Source organism: Blennius ocellaris, assembly GCF_963422515.1.
Source record: "Blennius ocellaris genome assembly, chromosome: 24".
In the NCBI taxonomy this organism is placed as follows: domain Eukaryota; kingdom Metazoa; phylum Chordata; class Actinopteri; order Blenniiformes; family Blenniidae; genus Blennius; species Blennius ocellaris.
Window position 1 is genome coordinate 3,868,395 of NC_137673.1, and position 24,785 is coordinate 3,893,179.

Below are 24,785 nucleotides of genomic sequence, written 5' to 3' on the forward strand. Positions count from 1 at the left end.
AGTTAATTAGCCGTGAAGCTGGAGGATGCGTTTTGCACTGATTATGCATGTGTATTCGTCTCACACCACCTTGCATGAATGGCTGCACCCCTGATGCACCAAATCCCTGAGAGGACTTGGGTGTGGACTCACGTTTGACATTACAGGTTTATTTCAATAAATCCTCTCCAGATATTGTGCGAAGAAAAGACAAATAATACACAGACACGCACACACACAAACCTCAAAGCAGGTGCCTTTTATATTCAAATTTGTGCAAGACACGGGACGCAGGTCACATCTGCGGTCTGGTAAACGTGCACGTGTCAGACTTTATGTAAAAAGTGGGGGAATATTTGCGAGAGGAGACAGGTGGTCACGCCGCACACGTCCCCTGCCTCTCCAAAACAAACTGATCCACATCCATGATAGCTGATACGTCTTGACAAGCTTATTCAAATGGCACACACTCTGCGGCAGTTTGCAATGGAAATGAGGTGCATCTGTGTGTGATGACACCTGTGGCTTGGAGTAATTCTACGCCACTTTTCGCACAAATTGCCGGTAGCAGCTTTACATCTCCGACTTAAGCACGGGGGGGAATTAGGGGGATGGATGTCTTCGTCTGTGGTTAGTTAGACAAAGCATATAAGCTTTCAGTCCAAACCACACAGCAGATACCTGACACGCACGTGGTGCGAGCGTCCGGTGTGTGCGCGCGGGAGGCAGGGACGGGGCAATGCAACGAGGCAACAAACCAACAAACCGCACACACAACCACCACATGCTTGCAGAGGAGAGGCGCCCTATACCTTGGCAACAGGGTCCATCAATCTTAAATGTAGCCTAGTTACCCAGCAGCCCCCCCTCCCTCTGGCTCCTTCATATCTTTCTTTCTCTCCATCCTTCTATCTTCTAGGTCCCACTGGGTAAGCATCGGGAGACGGGGCGCTATAAATAGCACCAGCTACCCTTGGGCTGAGAGTCAGTCAACTCAAGCTAACGCAGCTCCTGCTCGTCGAAAACACTCGTGTTATGATCGCGGCTGCAGAGACGGTCGGGAGCTCGGTCCCCTGCAGTTCTGCGAAGACACACGGGACCGGGCTGACCCGGTCTTGGCACGAGCAGCTTGCCGAATGTTGACAGAGGCCTTTGTTATGAAGGAGAAATGAGAATGAGACGTGTGTCTGTGTGGCGGTGGCGTTTACAAAGAGGGACAGTGACAGGAGAAAGAGAGGAAGGATGCTCCAGCCTCATTACATTCAGTGCACTTCCGTTCTGGCTGCTTCGTCCAGGGTGACTCCGGCGAGCAAGGTGAACCAGACAGGAACAATACGATTAATCAAACACGCCTCTCCTTGAAGAGCCTTTTCCTCTGGGTCACAAATTTGCTTCCCGAGGGCACCGGCTGACGTCATGGCAACTGATAAAAGAGAATGGCTGACCCCTGTGTGAGCCAACACCAGTTTGCACGGCTGGAAACAACCATCTGACCCTCATTTGATGCTGGTGGAGTCTGACAAACACCTAATGAAGTTAACTGTGGAGTCGAGGCGTTGGCCTGTGATCTCTGCCACCAAACGACAAGAAATGCAACAAATGACGGCGCTCATGTCGCCAAATATCTTCCATCACTCACTGATCTATTTAACAATGACAGAAAAATTGCACGACTGTCCGTCATTGAGACAGATTAGATTACAGACAGCAGATCTTCCGCGACGGCTGTCAGTCAAAATGACAGACAACAAGAAAGTCGAGCGCAGCCTCTGCCAAATACAACACAATGACTTGTGCGCACGGTAGCTTTGCTTGAATCTGCAAAGTTCCGATTCATGAATAATTTACATTCGCGACTGTCTTGGATACGTTTCAGGAGGAGGCGCTGAGGTTTGTTTGTTCATCAAATCTCAGAGAATGAAGTATCTGGAGAGACTGAGCGAGGACTGAACCCAGAGGTGACCATCACCCTGCACTGATCAGAATCAGACCAATACAATGTACTTCTGCAAGGTTGCTCATCTGACACCCACATGGTCCAGCATCTGCAGGAGCATTTATTGGCATTCCAGTCCTGTGACAGAGGCTGCTTATCAACCTGTGCAGGTGGAGGTGGTCGCCTCCTGCGAGAGATGTATGGTGCACGAGTGGGGACAAGGCTTTGTGCTGGGACGACATTTCCTACATGATCTCAGAATAGCTCAGGGTCCCCCAGGACAAGCTTGTGGGCTTTTCTGCACTCCATATCGTCACTGCAACCTCATGACGTGGACTAAGCTGGTAAGAAGATGGAAGGATTACTATTTAATAAAGGTCTGTATGAGAGGTACTTGCACATTCATAATTCAAGCCATGTGCAGGACTCCCATTGAAAGAGCAAACAAAGCAAACTAGATGTGGAGAAAACCTCCCAAGACTGAGGCTCCAGCAATTTAGCTCCAATGAACCATGCTTAAACCAAATACACACTCATTCATTCTTTACCAGATTAGCCGTTTTGTTTGGATGAAACCAAACAGCTGAAAATCTGATTTGTAAACTGCAGAAGTGAAAAATGCACCGTGAATCGTGAGGTTTTGGCCTTTTTTCTAATCATACCAGACTTTGTGACCCTGTGTGCAGAGGCTTTTCTTAGTCTGGCATTTGTTCGCTTTTTTTATGTTTTTTCTCAATGGATGAGTATTTGGTTGGTGGTTTCTCCATCTCTATCCACGGCATTGCAGGATGAAGCATCAACCAGGTGTGGACAACCTCAGTGTCTCCAATGTGAAAGAAGGTATTGTCCATCTGCTGGACAATCCTGGTGACTCTCTGGGACTATGGAGGCCTGATCAGTGTATTATGAGGACTTTGCAGCAGCTTATTTCCTCAACCCATTGGGGCTGAAGTTCTATCAGAATCCCGCAGACTGCTTGGTCCACTTCTTAAATGCCAACCAATGCTGGGCTGGATGTTTCTTCGGTGGTTACTCCAGTCAACATCTTGAGATGTTGATTTTATCGCCCACTGGAAAGCTCTCAGCTGAATGGTAAATGGACACACACGTCGTCGCCACGTAACGTGTGCAAACTCCACTGGGAGCGACTCGAAGTTCTCGGTGCAACCTTTGCTTTGGAAGACGACCTGCTAATGAGTGGAGCTGTCAGAAGCTTTTCCCTGATTTTCTTTTTTCCCAGAGCAGCAGCACCCCTGCAGTGACCCAGGCCAGCATGAAAAGCATGAATTATTTAACTGACCTGTACATGTGTGTTATCTCTCTTCACCCACGAAGCAAGTACGCACACATATAGCCTGAGATTCACTCAAAACAACAGCATCACGTGCAGAGAACATTTCAATGGTTTTACTAGCGTTAGATCATGTTTACATGAGGACGATCAGCTGGAAACACTATTGTTTTCATGTAGGATTGCTTGTGTTTACCATGACGTGATTAACCGGAGCGCTTAGCAACTCTCGTGTCAAAATATGGAATTGAACATGTTGGTGGAGGAAACTCACAATATCTTGGATCCTTATAGCAAAAAAAAAACAAAAAACAACTGGCAATCTGGGATTGATCAGTCACAAAGTCAAAATCTGAGGTGCAACACGGAAAATATATATAGTTTGCAAACAAAAGCCAGCTGAGAAAATGACTCTCCTCACAACATCTTTCCTGAAGGCCGAGCTGATTTGGATCAGCATGTTACACTTCGATCTATTGGCATGAACTCCTCTCAGGAGTTTGTGCGATTTGGGAGACACGCCCGATATGCCATACTCATGTAATGTCCCGCTGGCGCCCGTTTCAGCCTCAGATCAGGGAAATGATGGACATCCACAATGGTGCAGTGAGTGCTCTGTCAACACTCTGTAACAGGTGCATCTTTGATTGTTTGGTAGATTTCGTCCAGCGTGTTCTCAAGTCTGATGGGATTGCGTAACAGCAGTATTTCCTTGATGCCCCGGCCAGACATCCAGCGCTCTGTGTCAAGCAGTGTCGAGCACCATGTCAAAAGGCACAGGGATAGGGCTCCCAGGCAGCAGTGTAAACCGTAATTGCCGCTGACAGCTCGTTGGCAGAACACAGTGTATCCCGTTTCTCGGCTGGGTCTAGACAAAAGACACGGGGGACAAAAGATGCGTCCCATTCCTTTCATTAGCTCATGCTCGCTCGCAAACTCACATTCGCATGATTATTGGTCACATTCACAGTCGTGAAATGCAGCAAGGTGCAGGGGGACCTGTCGCCGGCTTCATCAGTGCAGGAAAAAAAAAAAAAGCAATAAGTTCACATTGATCAGCGAACAGTTTTGTCCCGATGCTAATTAAAAGCTAAGCTTTCATCCAGTATAAAAGCCTGATTATGTGTTTTTTCTTGGAGGTGAATGGGTGCAGCAGGACGAGGTGGGCGCCGCGCTTCGTTTGCACAAGAACAAAGTGGAGCTTGTGCATGTAGGGGGTCAGTCGCTTGCACAAGAGACCCTCTCCCTCCACCCGCGGCGTTTGTTCGGCTTGTCATGCACGGCCAAGTTGGTGGCACATGGGCGGACGGCACTCAGTCTGGCAGGCGGGAGCTCCGTCCCTGCTCACCAGGTTCGGGGTGCGGCATTGTGGGAACACGCCGACGAGGCGCATTTTGCAAACTGCCGCAATTTAGTAATTGGGCTTTCGCCGGGTAGAAACGACGTGTCGGCACAAGTGGATAGCGGGCCAACATGACAATGGGGCCTAGAATATACCCTGGATCAGGCTCATGCACCTATCACAATGGCCGCCGCACAAAAGAGGCGGCGGTTGTGTCATGCACGCACTCGTCCCCTGCTCCATTTTTAGCGGCACGACACACGGCGACGAAGCGCTCAGTCGTGAAGAGGAGGACCAACACGGGAGACCAAAAATAATGATTGTTTGTTCACCATGCATGCACGTGCGCATATCTTGTGTGTGTGCTTCTAAATATAGAGTCAGGGATAAGCCGGGCCCTCTTTATTGCAGTGAAAGCTTTTAACCCCTTCACCCCTGGATTTGAGCAGAGCGATGTGTGATCGCATGAAAAAAAAAAGGGCTCAGGCTCCAGTGAGCACAGAAAAATGTTTGTTGCATGAAGCATCCCTACACATTTCTATAGGTAACCCTGGCGGTGGGGCTTTTACTGTCTTGAGGCTTCAGTAACCCACAGTTCAGGAGCCACATGTGGCTCTTCAGTACCTCCATAGTGGCCTGCTGAGGCTTTCACTAAATTCTGAATAAGTATATATTTTCATTATATCGTAAACCATGCTAATTTTCGACTATTCTCATAAAGAATGACAAAAAAATACAAGCAATGGAAAGTTATGAAAGCAAAAATGTGGGAAAATTCCCCCCAAAAAGGTAAAACAGCAAACAAAACTGTGTGAAAGAGTAAAATATCGACAATAAAATGTTTTAAAAACTATTTACAATAGCGAAAGTGGCCAAAAACTTCAGAAACCAAAGATTAAAAATAGTACAAAATAAAAGCCAAGACACTGAAAAACCTAAATCGATCAAAATGGCTAAAAACAAGAGAATATAATCACACATCTCGTGTTGTAAATTTTTGTTATGAAACTTCTAACAATTTATACAACAGTCACACAACTGGACAGACTGAACGATACAACACTTCCAGCAAATACATACAAGTCACATATTATTCATCAGCGAACAAAAAGCCCTGATTATACACTCAAACAAAACTTGTTCAATCTATAAAGACAGAACATGATAGTGCGTACTGTTTGTATAACAGTGTTATTATTCTGTCACACTTAAATAGTTTATGAATTCCAGCTGTCACTTTGGCAACTGCCTGGCGAACTCACCCACATCAGCTCTTCTCAGATTTATTGCATTTATTCAGCAGCACACACACTCATCCATCCATTGTCTATGCAGGTAATTCAGTCATCAACTGGAATCAGGTTTTTCTCTGCACAAATGCGCAGCAAGAACATGCAAACTCCCCACAGAAAATCCATCTGCGTACTGTCACTTTATGGCATTAAACCGGCTGGACACATGAAGACAAAGCCACCAGTGTGGGAGAGTGATTGGAGACTTTTGTGTGCCTTCAAAATAGCAGCCTGTGTTTCACATTAAAAGCTTCAAACCATTTCACAGACACTGCAGTGCCTCCAGACCATGTTATTTCGCTCAATCTTTACACTGCACCTTTAAATCCTCCCCGGTTGCCTCCCTTTTCTCCTCCTGTGGGTGGAGAAAGGGCTTTTTCATTCACTTTTTCCTTTCACCAGCCCCTGATCTGCCAGCCTCAGAACCTCTTCTTAAATCTCTATACTACTGCTTCCCTGTTAATATGATCTGTCAGGGGTAATAAAAAGCAAATCCATAATATAGACTTATGGCCGTGCAGAGATCAGTGAGCACACAGCGCTGCGGTGTTTGTTCAAAGCGGAGGTGAGACACAGAGAGACTCAAGAAAGGCTGAAATTATTCATAAAAAAAAAAAAAAAAACTGAAATAGAACACATGTGATCTTTCTGGCTTTTCCCCCTTCAAAGCATGACTCCAGACAAAAACAAAAGAAGCTGAGACCGCCTCTGGATTATTATTGTTTTAAAAACAACAGTTCAGACACAGCGGGAGACCTGGATGCAACAGATGCAGGGTGCACACCGAGAGGTGATGTCAGGAGGAACTGTGTTTTTATATATATATATATATATATATATATATATATGTGTGTGTGTGTGTGTGTCCCTGGAGTCCGTTTTCCCACATCAGCAGGAGGAAAAAACCCTCCACGGCGGTCTATACGTGAGCCTTGTGTGTAGCGGGGTTTACATCAGCTGCAGTCCCCCGAGAGTCAGAGGGACGACCCCCTGCTGAGCGGACAGTGAAAGTGCATCAAGTCCAATTGAAGATAAACGGAACATTTTGTCACGAGGGTTTATTTTTTTCCTTTCTTCTTCTTCCCCCGGATGAAGAAATTCATCCGAAATCCAATGAACGTACGTAAAAATGATTTTCAGTCCAATATGAGAGTCTGTGCGCTAAAACTAATCCAATCTCATACAAGAGGATAAATCGGACCGCCAGAGAGGGAATAATGTGCTCCCTTTGTTAACAATGTTTCAGAGAGGTGCTGAATCAACTTTATGATCATTATGGAGGACGTAGTTCATGGTGAGGTGAAACCATTCAGTTCTTAAACTTTATCGCCACTAATTTAACAACATTAAACGGAGTGAAAATTTTAATCAGAAGCAGTCGACTTCCTGGAGCTTTTTAAACCTTCCAGCTCAGATAAATCAGATCTTGTGAGGCCATTTTGAGCTTTATTCTTGCGTTTACGCAGCAAAGTTTTGAAAACGATATCTGTTCACACGGCAACGGCAAAACTCAACAAATATTTTGTGTTTTCCCCTTGAAAACTGGCGAGCACGAGTAGCGGCGGTCGTTCCGTCCACTGTGATTATCATATGCTAGTTTTTGTCCAACATCATTTCAGCGGAGACGCTTGAAGTTACTCTACCAGGAAAAAGAAAAATCTTTAAAGTTCTGTGCAGAGAATAAACCAGCACACCAAAACAAGACCATTACAACTAATTTCCACAAATTTCCAACACTCAGTTTCCTAAATGGATCACATCAAAGGCAGACTTTCTCAAAGAAAGAGTCTTCAAGCCACAAGAATAGTCTGAACTGTTGTGAAACTGCACTTTAACCGAGATCTGGCGAGATCCAGAGTGTCTGTGTGACACAATGCCTCGGGAATCTTCAGGAGTTTCCGTGACAAATCCGAGTGTGTTCTGCGAAATTTAAATGCAGAAAGCACACTTCTGTATGAGTCTAATGTTGAATTTCCTTCATATATCAACAACTACAACTGGCTCCTTAAATGTTCACATTTTCCCCGTGTGGATTCCTGCAGCTTTAAGTGGAATCACGCTCACCTTACAGTGGATCTCGCCGTCGCTCATAATGAAACTCCGTGTCGGGAGCAGGAAGTGAAATGTTTGAGGCACATGCCAGAGCAGCGGGAATCAGTGTCTCGTCTGCAAACTGCAAGCAACCGAGAACTCGTGACGGAAAGTGGCGGGTAAACCAACAAACACCGCGCCAGTCGTTTGTACGAGACATAAATCTGCATGTGTCAAACGGTCCAATCTGTTGACCCTCCTCATTATGATGTTTATGTGACTTTATTCTATTTGCCCGCTTGATTTGTGTTGTTTGCGGGCCGCTTGTAACCTAGATACGGCTGAGCCTTCGAGGAGAGCAGCACTGTGTCAGGTTCAGCGGTTCAAAGCCATAAAAGGCGCTCACACCCACACAGCGCCGGCGAAAACGTGGCTGTAAAAAAGCTCATGTGAAGAAGTCGGGCTGCAGCTTCCTGCTGCACGATCACTTTACATTCTGTTTGCATTTACAGTTCAAGCGGCTCATTCACAAATAATGCACCTGACACTCACTCGGCAACCGCTCGCCGGCCTCAGTGTGTGTGTGTGTGTGTGTGTGTGTGTGTGTGTGTGTGTGTGTGTGTGTGTGTGTGTGTGTGTGTGTGTGTGTGTGTGTGTGTGTGTGTGTGTGTGTGTGTGTGTGTGTGTGTGAGTCATGTGCACTGTGCTCTGCTGGTAAACAATGCAGACTTTCTTGGAAAGCGGCTGCACTTCTGACTAAGATGAAAACAATTCGCTGCCAGCTCGTAGCATCACCTGAAGGAAGCTGCCTTATCTCCTCTTTTAGATTGAAGTCCTGGTTTGTTGTTTTTTTTTTTTTACTCACTGCCTGCGTCGTTCACCCTCAGTCCTCCGGGCTGAAGCCTTCCTCTGCCTGAAAACGGCAGCGCTCTCCTTCCACCACTCGTCTGGCTGCAACCACAAGAACCCTGATAGAGAACCTCTTCACACATTTCCCAACAAACTCGACCGGAATCGCGCACCAGGGACAATCATTAACAGACACACGACAGACGGACTGTGGATGCTTCATGCTTTGTGCAAAAACACAGTAAACCAGGAAGAGACCATTGAAGGAAAACTGCTTTCAACTTTCAGCAACATCGACTTTCCAATCAGTGAAAAGAAAAAAAAGAAAAAGGTCAGAAATGAGACAAACTGTACAAAACTTTCACCAAGTGGCAGTCGTCCTTCACTACCATGGACAGCGCAAAGATCTTCCTGTAGCTTCATCCTGACGCCTCGTGTGCTTCCACTTGAGGACAAATAACACTGACCTCTTAAAACACCATGAAATGAAGTCAAACATAAACAAATCTCCAAGATTTTTCCTTTCTGTCGTCAATAATTAAAAGATTGACAAAAATGCAATCATGAAATTAGCGTGAAGACGCTTCTTTTTGAAATTTTGGACAGCGTCTCAGAGGAGTCATGCAGAAACCTCAACTTCAAACAAAAAACTAACATTAATAACACAAATATATTACAGTAAATTAAGAACTACAAGATGAAAATGAAGATGAAAAAACTACAATGCAAAAAACAGGAAAACTACAAAAGCTGCAACAAAATGACAAACAAACTCCTACAAAGATGCAACGTGGATATACATTTCCAAAAGCTCCAGCAGTTTTTGCGTTGTGATGATCCTGGTGAGCCACCGTACTCTCGCCTCACCTCGACATGTTAGCTCATCGTCATGCGGCACGCGAGGAACAGATGCTAACGTGCTAAAGCTGCGAGAGGCCAGCGCGGCGGCAAACGCGATTTATGTTCGACTTTTGTGGAAAGAGATTTATGGTAAATGATATTTAATGGGACAATCCCATCGCTGCTGTAATCAAGAGAAAAAGAGTAAGTCCTGATGAGAAAAAAAAAAAACGTGCGTGCGGCTAAGCTCATTTACAGATTACAAAAGTAATCTGTAAATTAAAAAGCAGGCATGCACGCACACAGATTTGCTGAGAGGGCTCGTCGACGACTGGAAATAAGTCGCAGCGTGAACACAAAAGGAAAACGGGCGAATGTTGAGCGATTATTGGCGGAGGAACAGACCCTTCACTCTGCAAACATCACACACACAACGCCTGACAGGCGCCGCAGGGTCACGTTTCTGGAAGAGTCTCTGCCGGCGCAGCCGCATCCAACAAGTGTGTCTCCGAGCTGTCGCTCAGAGCCGACAAGCAACACCTCAAACTGACGCCCACGCCGCTGCTCAACCAGACGGTTCAGCGGGAGCATCCTCGGCGTCCCCCACCCGACCTCCAGGGGGAGCCAAACCCAGGCCAGGATGTGCTGCAGGACAGCAGCAGCTTGTGCTAATGCCCAAGATAACAATCAGTTCAGCGAGCAGGACGGAGGCAGACCACAGTGACACCAGCTCCAGCGAGGTTCCCTGGCCGGCCTTCCAGCGGGAGGCAAACCGTCGTGAGCGGAGGGAAATGAAAAAGCCGGATATTTGATAATGTGACGGGGGCTGGCGAGTTTATCTTTCCCATCAGCGGCTGCAGGGCCAGAAAAAGAGTGAAGTTTCCTACGTGGCTCTGCTGTTGGCACATTTGGGCTCCGATTCAACGTCCCTCCTGCCAACCCAACAATCCCATTGTAATAAAATAATGATGGAGGTATTACTTCACACAACCTGCGAGAACAACGCTCATTTGTTTTCAGACGCTTTTTAAAAAAAACTTTTACACCAAAACACAAACTTCCATAATTTTGCGAGTTCTCGCAGAAGAAGCGTGCTGGGATATGTAGGCTGCATTGAGACAAATGGAAAATTGTACTATAAAGTGCAGTTCATGTAACTTTATGGATAGTAAGTATTTATGTGCGTGGAAACAGTTTCCACTCTCGTTCTCAGGGACCCAATCCCAATTTTAACACGTCTGAAAATGCAAACTTGGATACTTTAAAGAACTGATTGAGAAGTGTTACGTTTCATGAAGGCATAATGTTTATAGTGGGAAAATGGACGATGCTCGAGTGTCTCGTCTCATTTATTTAAGGACGCCAATGCTAATCCAAGCTAGTTGTGAAGCGTTGTGGTACAGTGCGGCAGATGTAAAAGTGAATCCAGATGTGATGCTCTCCGCTCGGTCACAGAGCAGCTCCTGTCCCTCTGGGCCCGCTGGTTGCCTCAGCTGTAGTTGTTTATTGTGCAAAACACACTCCCATGTGTAGCACATAAACACAGCGCCAGGTTCCAGGGCAAGAAAACACCTTCATGGTTCAAATAATCTTGTAGCGGAGGATTTCCTCTTTTATTTGACGTGTAACAGTCAGAACCTTCCGGCAGCTCTTCAACGGAGATCGTTCAAATGACTCAACACACCATCTAGTGGCGTAACCTTGTGCTGCAAGGCTAATATAACGATTAAGTGATTTAAACAAAGCCAAAATGCAAAAGATTCCACTTTTATAAAAAGAGAAAAGAGTGAATCCACTTGAATGTTTACAGAAAGATCTTACCTTGATGGCTGTGTGATGTCATCACTGCCAGGTGGTCCAGGTGCGCGTTGATGCAGAAACAAAGAGCGAGCACCAGGCTCAGTGTGTGTGTGTGTGTGTGTGTGTGTGTGTGTGTGTGTGTGTGTGTGTGTGTGTGTGTGTGTGTGTGTGTGTGTGTGTGTGTGTAAGATGAGGTCTGGAAGCTGCGATCAAAAGTTGCAAACGTGAGTGAGTGAGTGTGTGTATGGATGAGTGTGTTTTCAGGCTGGTCCGAACAGGAAACAGGAAGTGGGCGATGTCAGGTGGTCAATCCCCATCAGCCGGCCGACCGGCTCGTCCAATCAGAGAGGCAGCCCAACGTCTGACACCAGAACCAACCTGACGAAGAGATGAGACCCAACACAAATCAGTAAAAAAAAAGTGAATCGCTTTAATCAGGAAATGACCTTTTCCATTATTCTGGCGGGTCAGGCGGGGACGTTGTTATGCATCTCTGAAAGGTGTGTGAGGAATCAGTGCAAGTCGGGTACACTGATCTCTGCCTGTTTGTGTTGTGTGGAGGGAGTGATTAGCCTTTGTGTTGCTTCTGGACACTAGCAGTTGGTCTTTTCTTTGTTTTGTTGGGTTTTTGTTGTTGTTGTTGCTGCAGAGAGCAGCGTAGACTCCTGCAGCCTGAAGCACGACTTGTCAGATGAAATCACAGCCTGAGCCCAGAGCATCAAGTTGACTCGCCACTACAAATACAAGAGGCGAAACTGCCCCGGGGCAACACGGGTGGGGCTGGGCGGGGGCAGCAGCGGAGGGGGGGGGATTGCATGTACGCCCTTCTGTGTGTGTGTGTGTGTGTGTTGGCAGAGGTCTCAAAGGTCCTCTAAGCAGGATGGATGCACATGTGTGCGTGTGTGTGTGTGTGTGTGTGTGTGTGTGTGTGTGTGTGTGTGTGTGTGTGTGTGTGTGTGTGTGTGTGTGTGTGTGCATTAGAGGGGGGTGGGTCTCAAGACAAGAGGGGCCAGACAGTGCAGCCCGAGGACAAATTGCACCCCCCACCCCCCCACCCCACCCCTCCCCAAAAATAAAAAAGTCGGTCACTGCACAGCACACACACAGTTTGTGCTTTGTGATGGAAGAGCAAAGCCGGGGAGGGGGTGGAGGCTTTAACGTGTGTCACGGGGAGTCGCTGACACTCCAGGGGGGCTTCATGCAACACCATTCTCCCAGGGCATCTCATCTGTCCCGGGAGGGGCATTCATGTGTGTGCGCGTCCAAGGCCATTGTCCCTAAAATGGGCCTGCTTGATGCAGGGTGACAGATCTGGGGAGTGAATCCCTGGAGCCCGGAGTGGAGAAATAATGAAAACACAGACCTGGAAAATGGCTTCAACCCACTGGGGTGGTGGGGGAATAAAACTAACAGCTGGACTGGAAGGTAAATAAATAGAAGCCACGTAACTTTTGCCATTGGTATCACTGGCGGCTCGGTGGGAAGCGGCGCAGACTCTCTTAAATATCACATTTTCTGCATATAAATCACTTGGTTGCGCTTTAACGCAGCTGGGATGTGCTGCTTTGATGTTGCTTTAACGGCTCGTACGCCCCCATTCACAAAAAAAAGAAAAAAGAAAAAAGAAAAAAAAGATTGACGCATGCAGAGAATTACCACCGCCCATCCCGAACCATTCACACACACTCAAACGCACCCTTTACCCAGGCCTGCTTCGGTTTTTACGCATTTCGCTCGGCTGGAACGCGTGGAAAAGGCCACGGAGGAGTGTTGGCACAGTGTTTATGCGTTAAAGCCGAAGCCTCGGCCCGGATCTATAAATAGCTCAGCAACAATCGGCATAATAAACATCGCCCTCCCCTTGTTGCCTGCACACACACACACTCACACACACTTCCCGCCGGCATTACAGCCATAAACCGTGTGGAAACGTCCGTAAATGTGTGAAGTCCTCCGCCGCACAATGAGGAAGGAGTGAAAAATCAAACGGGAGCGGAGGGGGAAACTTCAGCCCGGACATTGTTTTGATGGATCCCGTGCGCGCGTCGCATCCCTGAATATCAACATGAACGCGGCGTTTGAGCGCTTCGGCGCAGCGGCTCACCTCCACGGCTCGGCGGCGGCGCGCGTCCTCTCCTCAGTCCTCTTCCATCCCGGGTCCCGGTGTGCAGGCTTTCTCAGTGCGAGGAGGAGGGGGGGAAAGAAAAATCATCTCCTGACAGATTCCGCCATACTGGATTTTTTTTTTTTGTAGCAGCCCCAGCAGCGTCACATGGAGCGGGCCTGCATGCACCAGAGGCGGGGTCAGTCCTGTGGATGTGCGCCTCCGTGTGTGAACGCGGTGATCATGGCGGTGTCATTACTCAGGAGAAAGTCTCTGGGCGGGTCCTGCACTGTCATGTTTCCTGACAGCGCCGCTGCACGACTTCTCCTCACTTTCAGCAAACTTTTTTTTTTTTACCTGCGCCAGGTAAAACTCTGGGATGAACACCGAGGCGCGTGCACGTTCACTTCCATCACTTCCAACATCCTGCACAACTAACAACTTGTACTATTATTATTTGTTATTGTTATTATTGTTATAATCATTATTTTTATCATTATTCAATAATTACACTGATTTGGAAATTATTCCATTATTATAATTGTTGATGTAAGAAGTTATTTCTTTGATTTATTTTTTATTTTTTTTATTTTAGACTCGTATCGAATGTCTGAGTATTACAAACATTTCATTAATATTATTCAGAATTATTTACATGTTAATGTATTTGAATCTTTATTCTCTTTTATTTATCACGACATGCATGCATAATAATAAAACTATAATTTTACATGTAATGATTTCCAGTAATAAAAATGATGAGAAGAAGAAAAGTAAATTAATATGTCTGCGCAACTCGATAATTAGTTTACATTTACCGGATGACACGTCATGATTTTCCACTTTTATTTGAATGGCTTCTTTCAACACTCGACCTGCATATCACCGTTATTTCTGAATAACTTTATCTGAGTTTACTAAACCTTTATCTTCGGTGGTGTTATCGCAATAAAAAAAAATGCCCCAATATGGAGCAATAAATTAATAATTTGGCAAAACTTGTACAGATATTATGACTGATGCTGTTTTTTTTTATAATTCTGTGGTTTTCACTGAAAAAAACTGAGAAATAAAACATCTTGGAAAACACTTTTTGAGGCTGTAGTGAGTCAGTCAGATTTCAAGACTTTTATTGTTTGAATTATGGTCATATTTCTTTTATCTGTTAAAGTTAGGAGTGACTCACTGCACCATCTTGTGGTGAGGAGTGGTATTATAAGACCGGCTGCGCAAGAGCTTGGTCATTTCGAACATTATAAAGCAAAACTGATTCTATCTCTGCCTTAATTAATCAAATGTGTTTCCTTAAATCAGTGAAATGAGAGACCTTTATATTTTTTCCACGTTGTAATTCAAAAAACTCTTCCAGTTCTTTCCACGAGCCATTTCACGGCAAAATGAAACAAACATTTTTATCCAATTCCTGCTCATTGCAACATGAAACGCGCTCTCCGCTGCCTGCTCTGATCTAATATGGCTTTATTTCCATTACTTTCTATTTGATTTTGCATCTCAGCAGCCACCCACAGGCCGACCTGCAGCAGCGCCGCTGCTTCAGCTGACTCGATTACTGTAATATGCTAACGGGCTCCTACATAGGTTACATCAGCAGTCAGAGACGGCGTCATTATTCACCCAGTGCACACATACTACTTGTATATTACTAATCCGAGTTTTTTTTTGTGTACTTGCACACTATTCTCTAATGCATGTACAATAGAAAATACACGTTAAGTCAATTATGGTTTCCCACATTACCAATAACTATCTTTAAATAACTTCAACTGTTGAACTTATGTCTAATAAATCTGTTTTAAGCAAAATTCACTCAATTATTTCATCATCCCAGTGTTTATTTCAAGTGACGGCCAACGATTGTTCATTTATTTAAATTTAATTTAATTAAAAGATTTTTAATTGGCTTAGAAAATACTGAGATTTATATCAAATTTTATATTGATAATATATCACTTTCAACACATTAATATAAAAACTATAGCCCCAAATGTATCGCTGTATATATATATATATATATATATATATATATATATATATATATATTATTTATTTATTTATTTTTAATTCAAGTAAATGACATCATTTATTTATTGGACGTGTTTGTGTTTATCAGTGGTTTTTCCTCCTCTCTCTGTGGCCCTCCTCCACATGGAGATCAGTTCAGAGGTCAGGGTCCACCAGCAATACGTCCTGTGGCTCAGGGGCAGCTCAGCGGGGGCAGATGGAGAACTGCCCCAGCCCCTGACCTGCCCCTCTGCCATCGAGGCTTCGTGACTTCGAGCGGACCTTCTTGTGGTATTTTTAACTCCACTACGCTGAGCATTTAGTTATCAAGGTTGCTCCTGCTTTGTAGCGTACAGATGAGGCCCGCTGGGACAGCCGTATCCATGGCAACAGAGGATTATGGTTTGTGGATGAGCTACGAGGCGATCGGTTACGTAAGGCAGCATCTCTCATGTTGCGCTTGAGTAATCGGGCCGTGGCCGGTCACCTCGGACCTGATGAATGTGAGCCAGTTTAAATCATGTCTATGAAGATAAAGGTGCCGATTAAACGTGCAGCAAAAAGGCTGATTGATCTTAAAAGGAGCTGTAATGAGTGACATTACAGACGCCTCCTGTGGGATTTGTCCTCATTAGCCGAGAGACGGTGAAGGAAATCTGAGAACGTCTCATTCACAGGCAATTCAAACAAGTGAGAATAGTTCCAACTGAAAGCAGAGCGGCCGCGTTTCCATTCAGTCCGTATTCATCAAATGACCTTTAATCGCATTGTGTGCAGAGAAAACATGCAAACTCCACCCAGGAAGTCCAGGGAATCAAACACCAGCATTTGCAGTGTGAGGTGAGGTGTGTGTGTGTGTGTGTCGTGCTGAGCGTCCGGGGCGACGAGGTCAAAGCAGGGATTAGATTGGCTTATATTGCGGCACATTTGCGATTCAGTGAATGCACCCAGGATGGCAAATCGCTGATTACCTGCAACTGTTTTGCATCCAGCCGCCGCCTCCTTCCTTGTGTCGTTCTCCTCTCAGTCCTCATGTGTGAAGATCATACAAAGCCGGAAGGACACAGAGAGAGAAAAGACGATTACGCACATATCTTATGTCATAAAAGCAAATTGCATCAAAAAACATTAGTCGAAACGAAACAAAATTGTGTTTTTGCTCAAAATGTAAATCTGTGAAGTAGAAAAACAAAACTGTAAACAAAATTAGAAACATAACCACTTTGTTTTTGCTCACATTTTTCATGAGCTGAAGTCACATGCTTGATATTGTCTCATTATTGACAAAAAAAAGGATTTCCACTCATTATAATCATCAGATAACACAGATTTTAACGGTGTGACTGCTTTTGGCGAGTGTACAAAGGTGAGAGTGGTGTTTATCTGAGTTAGTTTGTAACTTTAACAGTTTTGTATGAAAGTCAATTAACTTTATATTATCTTTAGTTGTCAAATAAACTCATCAATCAGTTGCTTTTATTTGGTGGGAAACCAGCTGACGACTCCAAAACATCCGTTACCAGCAGTGGAATCACAGTTGGGGTTGAAATGATGATCTATTTTGCATACGCGGCGTTTCCTGTTGACCCAAAGGATCCTGACTCAGACTAAACCTTGATTCTCCGGGATTGTCGGTGGTTTTTATTCATGGAGCTTTGAGGAGCTGCTGAGTCTGAGAGATTTCCCCAGTCTGTGTTTGGATGGAGGCCGCGAGTGCCGCTTCAAAAAGGGGGGGGGGGGGGGGGGAAACCTGCACGTTGTGCCATGTTTTGATATGAAAATGAGTTGATTCGACTTTATTGGAAAATGTCGGCTCTTGAATTGGTGCTTGTGTCATCCCGCGGAATCAACCGCCGCACAAACGTTGTAAAAACGTCCAGAAATGTGATTCATTTCCCCAAATTAATGTGACAGTGTTCGAGGCGTTTAAGTTATGCGCGGCGCTGCTGAATGAGGTCCTTTGCTGGCATGAAAGAAAAAAAAAAAGAGCTGCGGATGAAATAAAGAGGCTGTAACCAGCGTCGCAGCTAGTGTCATCTAACTTTCCAGCGTTACTCATAACCGAAGGGAGAGTTTATAAATCTCTCTTAAACGTCTAAATAACGCACGCCCTGATATTTCCACATCTCACCACATCATTGGACGCCTGTATTTTTCCACGGAGGGCTCGAAGTGGAGGCCTGTAAAGCTTATTTGGGCATGCAGCGGGTGAGTGGCGTCGGTGGCGTGAAGCGGGAGCGCAAAGAGTCCATGAAATACATCAGGATGGGGAGAGAAGCCATGTTTCAAGTGTTTCCTCTGCGCAACAGGCAGGTTCACAAGGCAAATGTCTCCAGAGAATCACTAGATTTCTTACTTTAGAAAAACTTCCCTGCTGGTGCAAAGCAATCGGGTCTGATTTCACAGCCTGGGGGTAAATCACCCCGACCTTTCGCTGCTTTAATAGGCACAGTCAAGCTGAGGAATATTGGCCCGGTACAGACCTGAGCAGCTTGGTACAGCCACAACACAAAACCCAAAACTTTATAAATATCATTGAAATGTATTTAGGGATGACAAAACAACCAAAAAAATTAAATAAAGAGGAAATTCTTCAAGATTTTAATAACTGAAGGAGAAGAAAGGTCCCTAATGTGTGCCCCTTAACGTGACGGAGGGAAAAATGATGACTAAATTTTTTTATAACGTTAAAAACAACAAATAAACAACTAAAGCATGTCCTCAGGAGGAATGTTGGAGGAAGTGTGGACCTGCAGATGTAGACCAGCCACATGTTGGTTTTTTTTTGGGGGGGGGGGGCGTACAAAAGTGACACAACTTTGTAAACAATATAAAAACTATTGTTGGATAATAATAACTGGTCAAAACTTGCAGAAGCAAGAAAGAACAGCATCACCAGCAACTGACCTAATGCAGCCTGATTATTGTGTCCAGCCTAATAAGACACACCTGTACAATTATCCTTCTGTCCAGTCATCATCTTGATCTGCCACACCTGTGAGGTGGAGGGAAACTTGCTCACTCTTGAAGATTTACATTTGAGAGAAATAGACCTTTTGTGTACATAGAAATAAATCTTTGAGTTCATCATGAAAACTGAGAGCTGAAACTAAATTGATGCATTTATATTTTGGTATATATCTAGTGGGGTTTTTTTTCCAATTAAAAATAGCCCTGCTGTATTTAAAATAATTGTACAAACACATTTATAACAAGTTAATAAACAGAATTACTTTATTTATCCAGACAGAAGCTGGCATACATAAATATATATTCAATTTAAATCATTCTTTAAAAGACAAACTTACTCTGTAAGTTACTTGTTTTGCACGTTTCTCCCAGTGTCCCTGCCGTTTACTGACCGCTGCGCCCCCTGCCGGTCGCAGCGGGAAATGACACAGACGGTGACTCACCGCCGACCACGTCATCACTCCGCGCCGTCGCTCCGACACGTGAGGAAAACACGGGGCTGAACATCCAACTTCTCCTCTTCCAGACGCGTGTAGGTCTGTAACAGAAGTTTAAGTGAATAAGTGTGAAGTTTAACGTTTGTACGTGAAGTCAGCTTGAAAACACGTCCGTTTGTTTCCCACTTTATTTCGCTTCTAGCTGATAACAGCATGGACGACGGGGAGGAAAACACCGTGGAGCTGCACGGAGACGAAGAGATCATTGAAGTGATCGATCTAAACGAGACCGATCCTGCCCCAGGTGACCGCTCACACCATCATCTGATCAGTAATCCTATTAATCGGGTAAGCGGGTCACCCACCTCCATGACGCTGCTTCTGTCCTGTTGGTCAGATGATCTGGTTGACGACCTGGAGGATGTCGACCTTGAGGATCCAGGCGTGGATGATGATGATGAAGGCTGGGAGACGGAGGATGAGATGGAGGCAGAAGCAGGGCAGGATGACAGCGAGTTGACCTTCTCCAAACACAAAGGTAAACATCTGAACACACACCTGCAGCCGTCAATGTGAGGTGAACACACGCCAACTTTCTGAATAATGATGGAGACTTAAACGAGGCTACAATGTCACACTGAGGTGCTTTTTGTTGAGGTTTTCTGTCATAAATCGACTCATCAAGATTATAGAATCTGAAAACAGAAAGTTATTTATTTGGATTTTATTTTAAAAACATAAACTGAAATGAGGAGCGACTGAAGGAGGTACAGGCTGTGGGTATGACCAGACTGAGGATTCTACTGGAACAGATTTGTGTTGTGAATATTAAGATACAGAGGAGTTTTCCCAATACCCCTGTGCTAAAGTACATTCAAGTGTTGCCCAGTCTACCATTATAGCCCCTGGATATTTTCTCCACTATTCACAATATAAAAGAGACTTGTTTTCACAAGTTGTGTCACAATAGTGCTTACATCGATGTGATTTTGATGGAGAGGACGGTGCACTACCATCTCGTCCCTCCGTCCAGGCTCAGTGTTTTGTGTGAGTTTGGACCCGGTGACGAACAGCTTGGCGGTGACGGGGGGAGAGGACGACAAGGCCTTTGTTTGGAGGCTGAGCGATGGGGAAGTGCAGCTGCAGTGCTCAGGTGAGAAATTAACTCGCCATAGCTTCACGGGGGGAAAAAATCAATACATTTTTTGTGCTTCTAAATACTGATTATTCAGTGGCTCGTTAAACCTCAGGTCACAAAGACTCCGTGACGTACGCTGTGTTCAGCCACGACTCCTCCATGGTGGCGACAGGCGACATGAGCGGCTTGATTAAAGTCTGGAAAGTTGAAACGAAAGAAGAGATCTGGTCCTCCGAGGTGGGAGATCTGGAGGTGAGTGTGCGTTTCGTCTGTGCACGCCGCAGTTACTAGTTTAATGTCTTGGAATGTTCCACTTACCTATCGGTGCCGTTGGTCTGCAGTGGCTGGAGTGGCACCCCTGCGCTCCAGTGCTGCTCGCCGGAACGAACGACGGCAGCGTGTGGATGTGGAAGATCCCCGCCGGAGACTGTAAAACCTTCCAGAGCCCCGCCTGTCAGGCCACCAGCGGCAAATTCCTGCCCGACGGTGAGGGAGATGATAAACACATTTTCAGTCTCGAGCAAACATATTCTTTATACACAACATTCCTATAATGTAATTTCACCTGACGCTGCAGGTAAACGAGCTGTGGTGGGCTATGAAGACGGGACGGTGCGCGTGTGGGACTTGAAGCAGGGAAACGCCCTCCACGTCATTAAAGGTTACACTCTCGTATTGTCAGTTAACCTGCTATCAATCTTGGTGTGTTATTCAAGCATGAACTTCCACTTTACTTCATCATCCGTGGGTTCAAATTCTTGATTTTAATCAAAAAGGCAGGAATTATGAGCTTTGAGGCCAATAAAACAGGAAGTAAACCAGTTTTATACATTTGTATTTGCAATTTTAAGAAGGGATTGAATGGAAACTGGGTAAAAAAGCCTGGGTGGGATGTAAACTTTGTTTTCCTCCGCAGGTCCAGATGGCCACCGGGGGGCGCTGACGTGCTTAGCCTGCAACAAGGACGGCTCTCTGGTGCTGACCGGCTCTCTGGATGGCTATGCCAAACTCATCAACACCAGCACGGGCAAGGTGGGGCACTGTGGGGGCGGAGCGGAGGAGGGCGGGGGTTCCTCGCAGCATCTGATATGAATGTGTGTGTGTAGGTGGTGGGAGCCTTCTCTGTGGAGGGGGACAAAATCAAACTCTCATCAGACGACACAGTGTCCAACTCCGTGGAGTCTGTGGGATTCTGCAACACGTGAGTGACGCATTGTTTTAAACTCAGCTAAACCTTAAAATCACTGTTAAAGGCACTGTTAAAATCACCGCCCTCTGCTGGCTGCGACAGTCTTCCCCTCATCGCCGTGGGCTTCTTGGACGGGACCCTGGCCATATACGACCTCGCCACACAGGTCCTGAGGCACAGCTGTCAGCATGAGGTAACTCCCCAGCCACTGTACTCATGTAAACATCAGCAGCCTCCCACACGAGCTCCAACGCCGGTTGTGTTTCCATCCTCGCTCGTCATGTTTTATTATTGACCCGTCGGTCCTTGGTGAAGCACTTTGAACTCTTTAAACCAGCACGAATAAATAAAGCCATTGATTCATGGATTGATGTTAGCTTTAGTCAGAGGGTTATAAACTTCGCCGTCCGCCTCCTGCAGGCCGGGATCGCTCAGATGCAGTGGGAAGAGTCTTCTCCCGTGGTGTCCACTGGCGGCCTGGACGGGGTGCTGCGTTTGTGGGACGCCCGTTCAGGGACCATGGTGTCCGAGTACCGCGGCCACGCGGCGGAGATCCTGGCCCTCACCATCAACAGGTGCCGCTTGTTACAAATAAAAGATTAAATGAATGCCTGCCGTTTTTGACCCGTCTGTCCTCATCCGTCCTCAGGGAAGCGTCGCTCGCCATCACCACTTCAGTAGACTACCACGCCAAAGTGTTCTGCCTCCAAAGACCCGACCGGTAAAGAAGCAACTGAAGCAACGAGGAGACGAACGATCAGAGACATTAAGAGCTTTTTGCTGGTTTCTTTTCTCCTCCGGATTTCAGAACATATAAAAGATAATTTTTGTGTCCTTCCAAACTCGCCTCACCATACTCATCAATGATGGCTCTGAATCAAGAATCCAAGACGCTAAATAAAGTGAAATGTGTCAGGACTTTGGCCCCGTTTAAAAAATGCTTCCAGTGAAATGCATCATTTTTGCATTTTTGTTTTCAGAAAAGTTTCACATTTGTGTGGCAACATTTTGAAACCGAAGTCCGTTTACTGGCCGAAATTCTGAAACCGATGTGGTTTTTGTGAAGGGCCAATGTTTGTTTTTGTAATGAAACTACATACACGCTGGCAGAGAACAATACGCTCTAAACATTAACAATGGGAGAACACGGACATTCGTATGGACGGACCATTAAGTTGATTGCTATTAGAGTGACTGGACTATAAAACTACCAGTTTCCAGGAGAATATAGCCTGGGGATTGATGCCAATCTGGAGGCTGCCATGTTTTTATTGTCATCGACTTGGCATGTGCAGAAGCATTTTACTGGGCCGTGGTGCGCATGCGCAGTAGCGGCGACAGTCGGCATGTGGTTCTGAGCAGCATTGAGTTAATTTCACCCCAAAACGCAAAGAAAATGTTGCATTTTCACGAGGAAACATTGTCGTGTGAAATTCTTTAAAATGTTTTTTCCTTGAAAACATTTTAAAGATACAAAAAACGCACATTTTCTGTAACTGGAGGTTTTATACGATGGAAACAATGTAAATGCAATAAAATATATAATATACATTGTTCTGGATCAACCAGTGCATCTTGATGTTTTTTGTCAACTCCCACCTTATTTCCCATCTATTTTAGTCTGTGTTTATAACTTAAGATAAAATAAAGATGCGTCATGAAGATAATGGAGTCCAATCTTTGAATTGAAGTGGCCTCTTGGACTTTAGACTGATTCAGTCATGTGTGTGTTTGTCATTTCTTACCAAAAGAGTAAAGGGAGGAAATGAGTCAGTCCCGAGACTCGCAAAGACGCTTTAGTCTTGTTTAAGACAAGAATATTTATACAACTGTTCACTTACTTCAGTTTAAACGTTGCTCCTGAAATCATTTCCGGAAACAAAACGAGTCGCTAATTTGATTGACTGTCAGCAGCCAATCACGTTCGACGTGTTTTACGTCAGTCCCGCTTTTGAGCCGATTTTCTTTTAATTAATGAAAATTTGATTCACAAAATATACATGTCACAGTATCATAGTTTAATATTTTCAACTAAGCGTTTCAAAAAACACACGTATATATAGAACAACTAAAATATAGAAAAGGAAGGGACGAGCATAAAAACATAGATATATAAGATTAGAAGGCCAAGTTTCTTCATAAGGTTACAGTCTTCTACTACCGAAAGTGCAAAGTTTTAGAGATTTATTTTTCTCTATAGAGATTTTAAACATGAAACATAGTAATATCGTTCCTTATGAAGTACGCTAAAATTAGGCCTGGTTTTAATATGTCTGTTTTTGTGTACAAAGATTTTTCCAGAAAACTGAAATTGTGTTAATAACCAAATCATGAATGGAATTTTTTAAAGGTATACCGAATGAAATGTTCTTTATTAAGGTCAGAACGGCTGACAAATTTGCAAAACAATCGTTTTTTACAGTGAAAAATAGATGCTCAATTGTTTCAGTGTCTTTGACACAGAGAGAACAACTGTCATAATTAAAATAAAAAAATTGAGCAGAACGATATATATATATATATATATATATATATATATATAAAATCAACTATCATGGAAGACCAACAGCATTTGGACTTACTGCTATTCTTGAAAAAGTGGACCCTGCCTGCAGTGAAGAGGCATCGCTGACCCTCTGCTGACTCTGACCTACATTTCCTATAGGCAGGAAGCTCATCAGCTCATCCGTCACTTTGCTGCTTGTTGAACAAGGAGAATGCATGTCACGCTGCCTGTTTATATTACTGTGTAATAACTACCCATTAGATGTAAAGTCTGGAACATTATTGCACTGCATTGTTGGCATTTGGAAGAACTTGACGCAATAACCAAGTAGGAGTGGCTCATTTCAGCCATGTGTACAATCACTTATATTGTAAGTTGGAGCTCAGGTTGGTTACCTTCCCACTGATGCAGACCAGCGGAGTCACAATGTGTGTGAGTCAGTCTGATGAACCAGTTCCCAGCATTTAAAAAGTTGTATTGTTCATATTCGTGCCCTCTGGTCCTCGTCTCCTCGCTGCTGTCCAGTAGGATAAACAAGCATCGGTCGATTTCCTGCACACAAGTGCTTCTTCCTTGTACCTCAGCTCACATCGTCATTGTATGTTTATTTGTTCGTGCATAACTCTTCCAGACAGGCAGCTGGACAGGAGCACACAAGGAGACAAGAAGAAATGTGACGCTCAGTGACGGAAGCATTTTTTTTTCCTCCCCCTCCTCAGTTAGTCGGAAGACAAAGATGGGGGAGAATAACACCTTTACACCTGGACGGAATTCACAGCCCGATCCATTACACGGCAGCTCGCCTTCTCTGAGGCCTGCTGCTCTGACAACAGATACCAGAAAACATGGGCTGAACGGAGGGAGGCAGGTGGTGCTGCCAAGGTAAACACGTCTGGAGGAAGAGTGACAAACCCATTAACAGCAGTGCTTTTACACCGGCGCAGAGCAGTAACCACAGAAACAGTGAAGGTGGGGAAAATAAAAGAGTCGCTGGATGATCAAAAGCTCTGCCAAGGAGGTAAATAGAGAAGCTCTGTATTTTGTAGTGATCATTAGAAA

The 24,785-nt window shown here is 45.0% G+C and overlaps 2 protein-coding genes across 3 annotated transcripts in view; one reads left to right on the top strand and one right to left on the bottom strand.

The window, feature by feature from the left end:
- Positions 1-13,589, bottom strand: part of LOC308147364 (histone deacetylase 4-like) — a gene marked incomplete at its 5' end in the record, with an annotated part of 42,901 nt that extends 29,312 nt beyond the window's left edge. For both annotated transcript variants that reach the window (XM_080519482.1, XM_080519480.1), the window contains 2 exons: positions 11,382-11,738; positions 13,465-13,589. In XM_080519482.1, coding sequence (XP_080375608.1) covers positions 11,382-11,403 — 22 coding nt within the window. The remainder of the gene's footprint in view (positions 1-11,381; positions 11,739-13,464) is intronic.
- A 5,341-nt stretch (positions 13,590-18,930) lies between these two features.
- aamp (angio-associated, migratory cell protein) lies at positions 18,931-22,813 on the top strand. The gene is made up of 12 exons (XM_080519998.1): positions 18,931-18,992; positions 19,096-19,197; positions 19,291-19,431; positions 19,927-20,046; positions 20,144-20,283; positions 20,373-20,517; positions 20,609-20,692; positions 20,948-21,063; positions 21,138-21,232; positions 21,323-21,413; positions 21,641-21,795; positions 21,870-22,813. Exons 2-12 carry the CDS (start codon positions 19,107-19,109, stop codon positions 21,943-21,945), a joined length of 1,254 nt encoding a protein of 417 aa, XP_080376124.1. The 5' UTR covers positions 18,931-18,992; positions 19,096-19,106; the 3' UTR covers positions 21,946-22,813.
- The last annotated feature ends 1,972 nt before the right edge of the window (positions 22,814-24,785 follow it).

Coding starts and splice junctions, on each gene's coding strand:
- aamp (XM_080519998.1), top strand. CDS start 19,107: ATGGACGACGGGGAGGAAAACACCGTGGAGCTGCACGGAGACGAAGAG. Junction 19,432..19,926: donor GACCTTCTCCAAACACAAAG/GTAAACATCTGA, acceptor CCCTCCGTCCAG/GCTCAGTGTTTTGTGTGAGT. Junction 21,414..21,640: donor GGCACAGCTGTCAGCATGAG/GTAACTCCCCAG, acceptor CGCCTCCTGCAG/GCCGGGATCGCTCAGATGCA.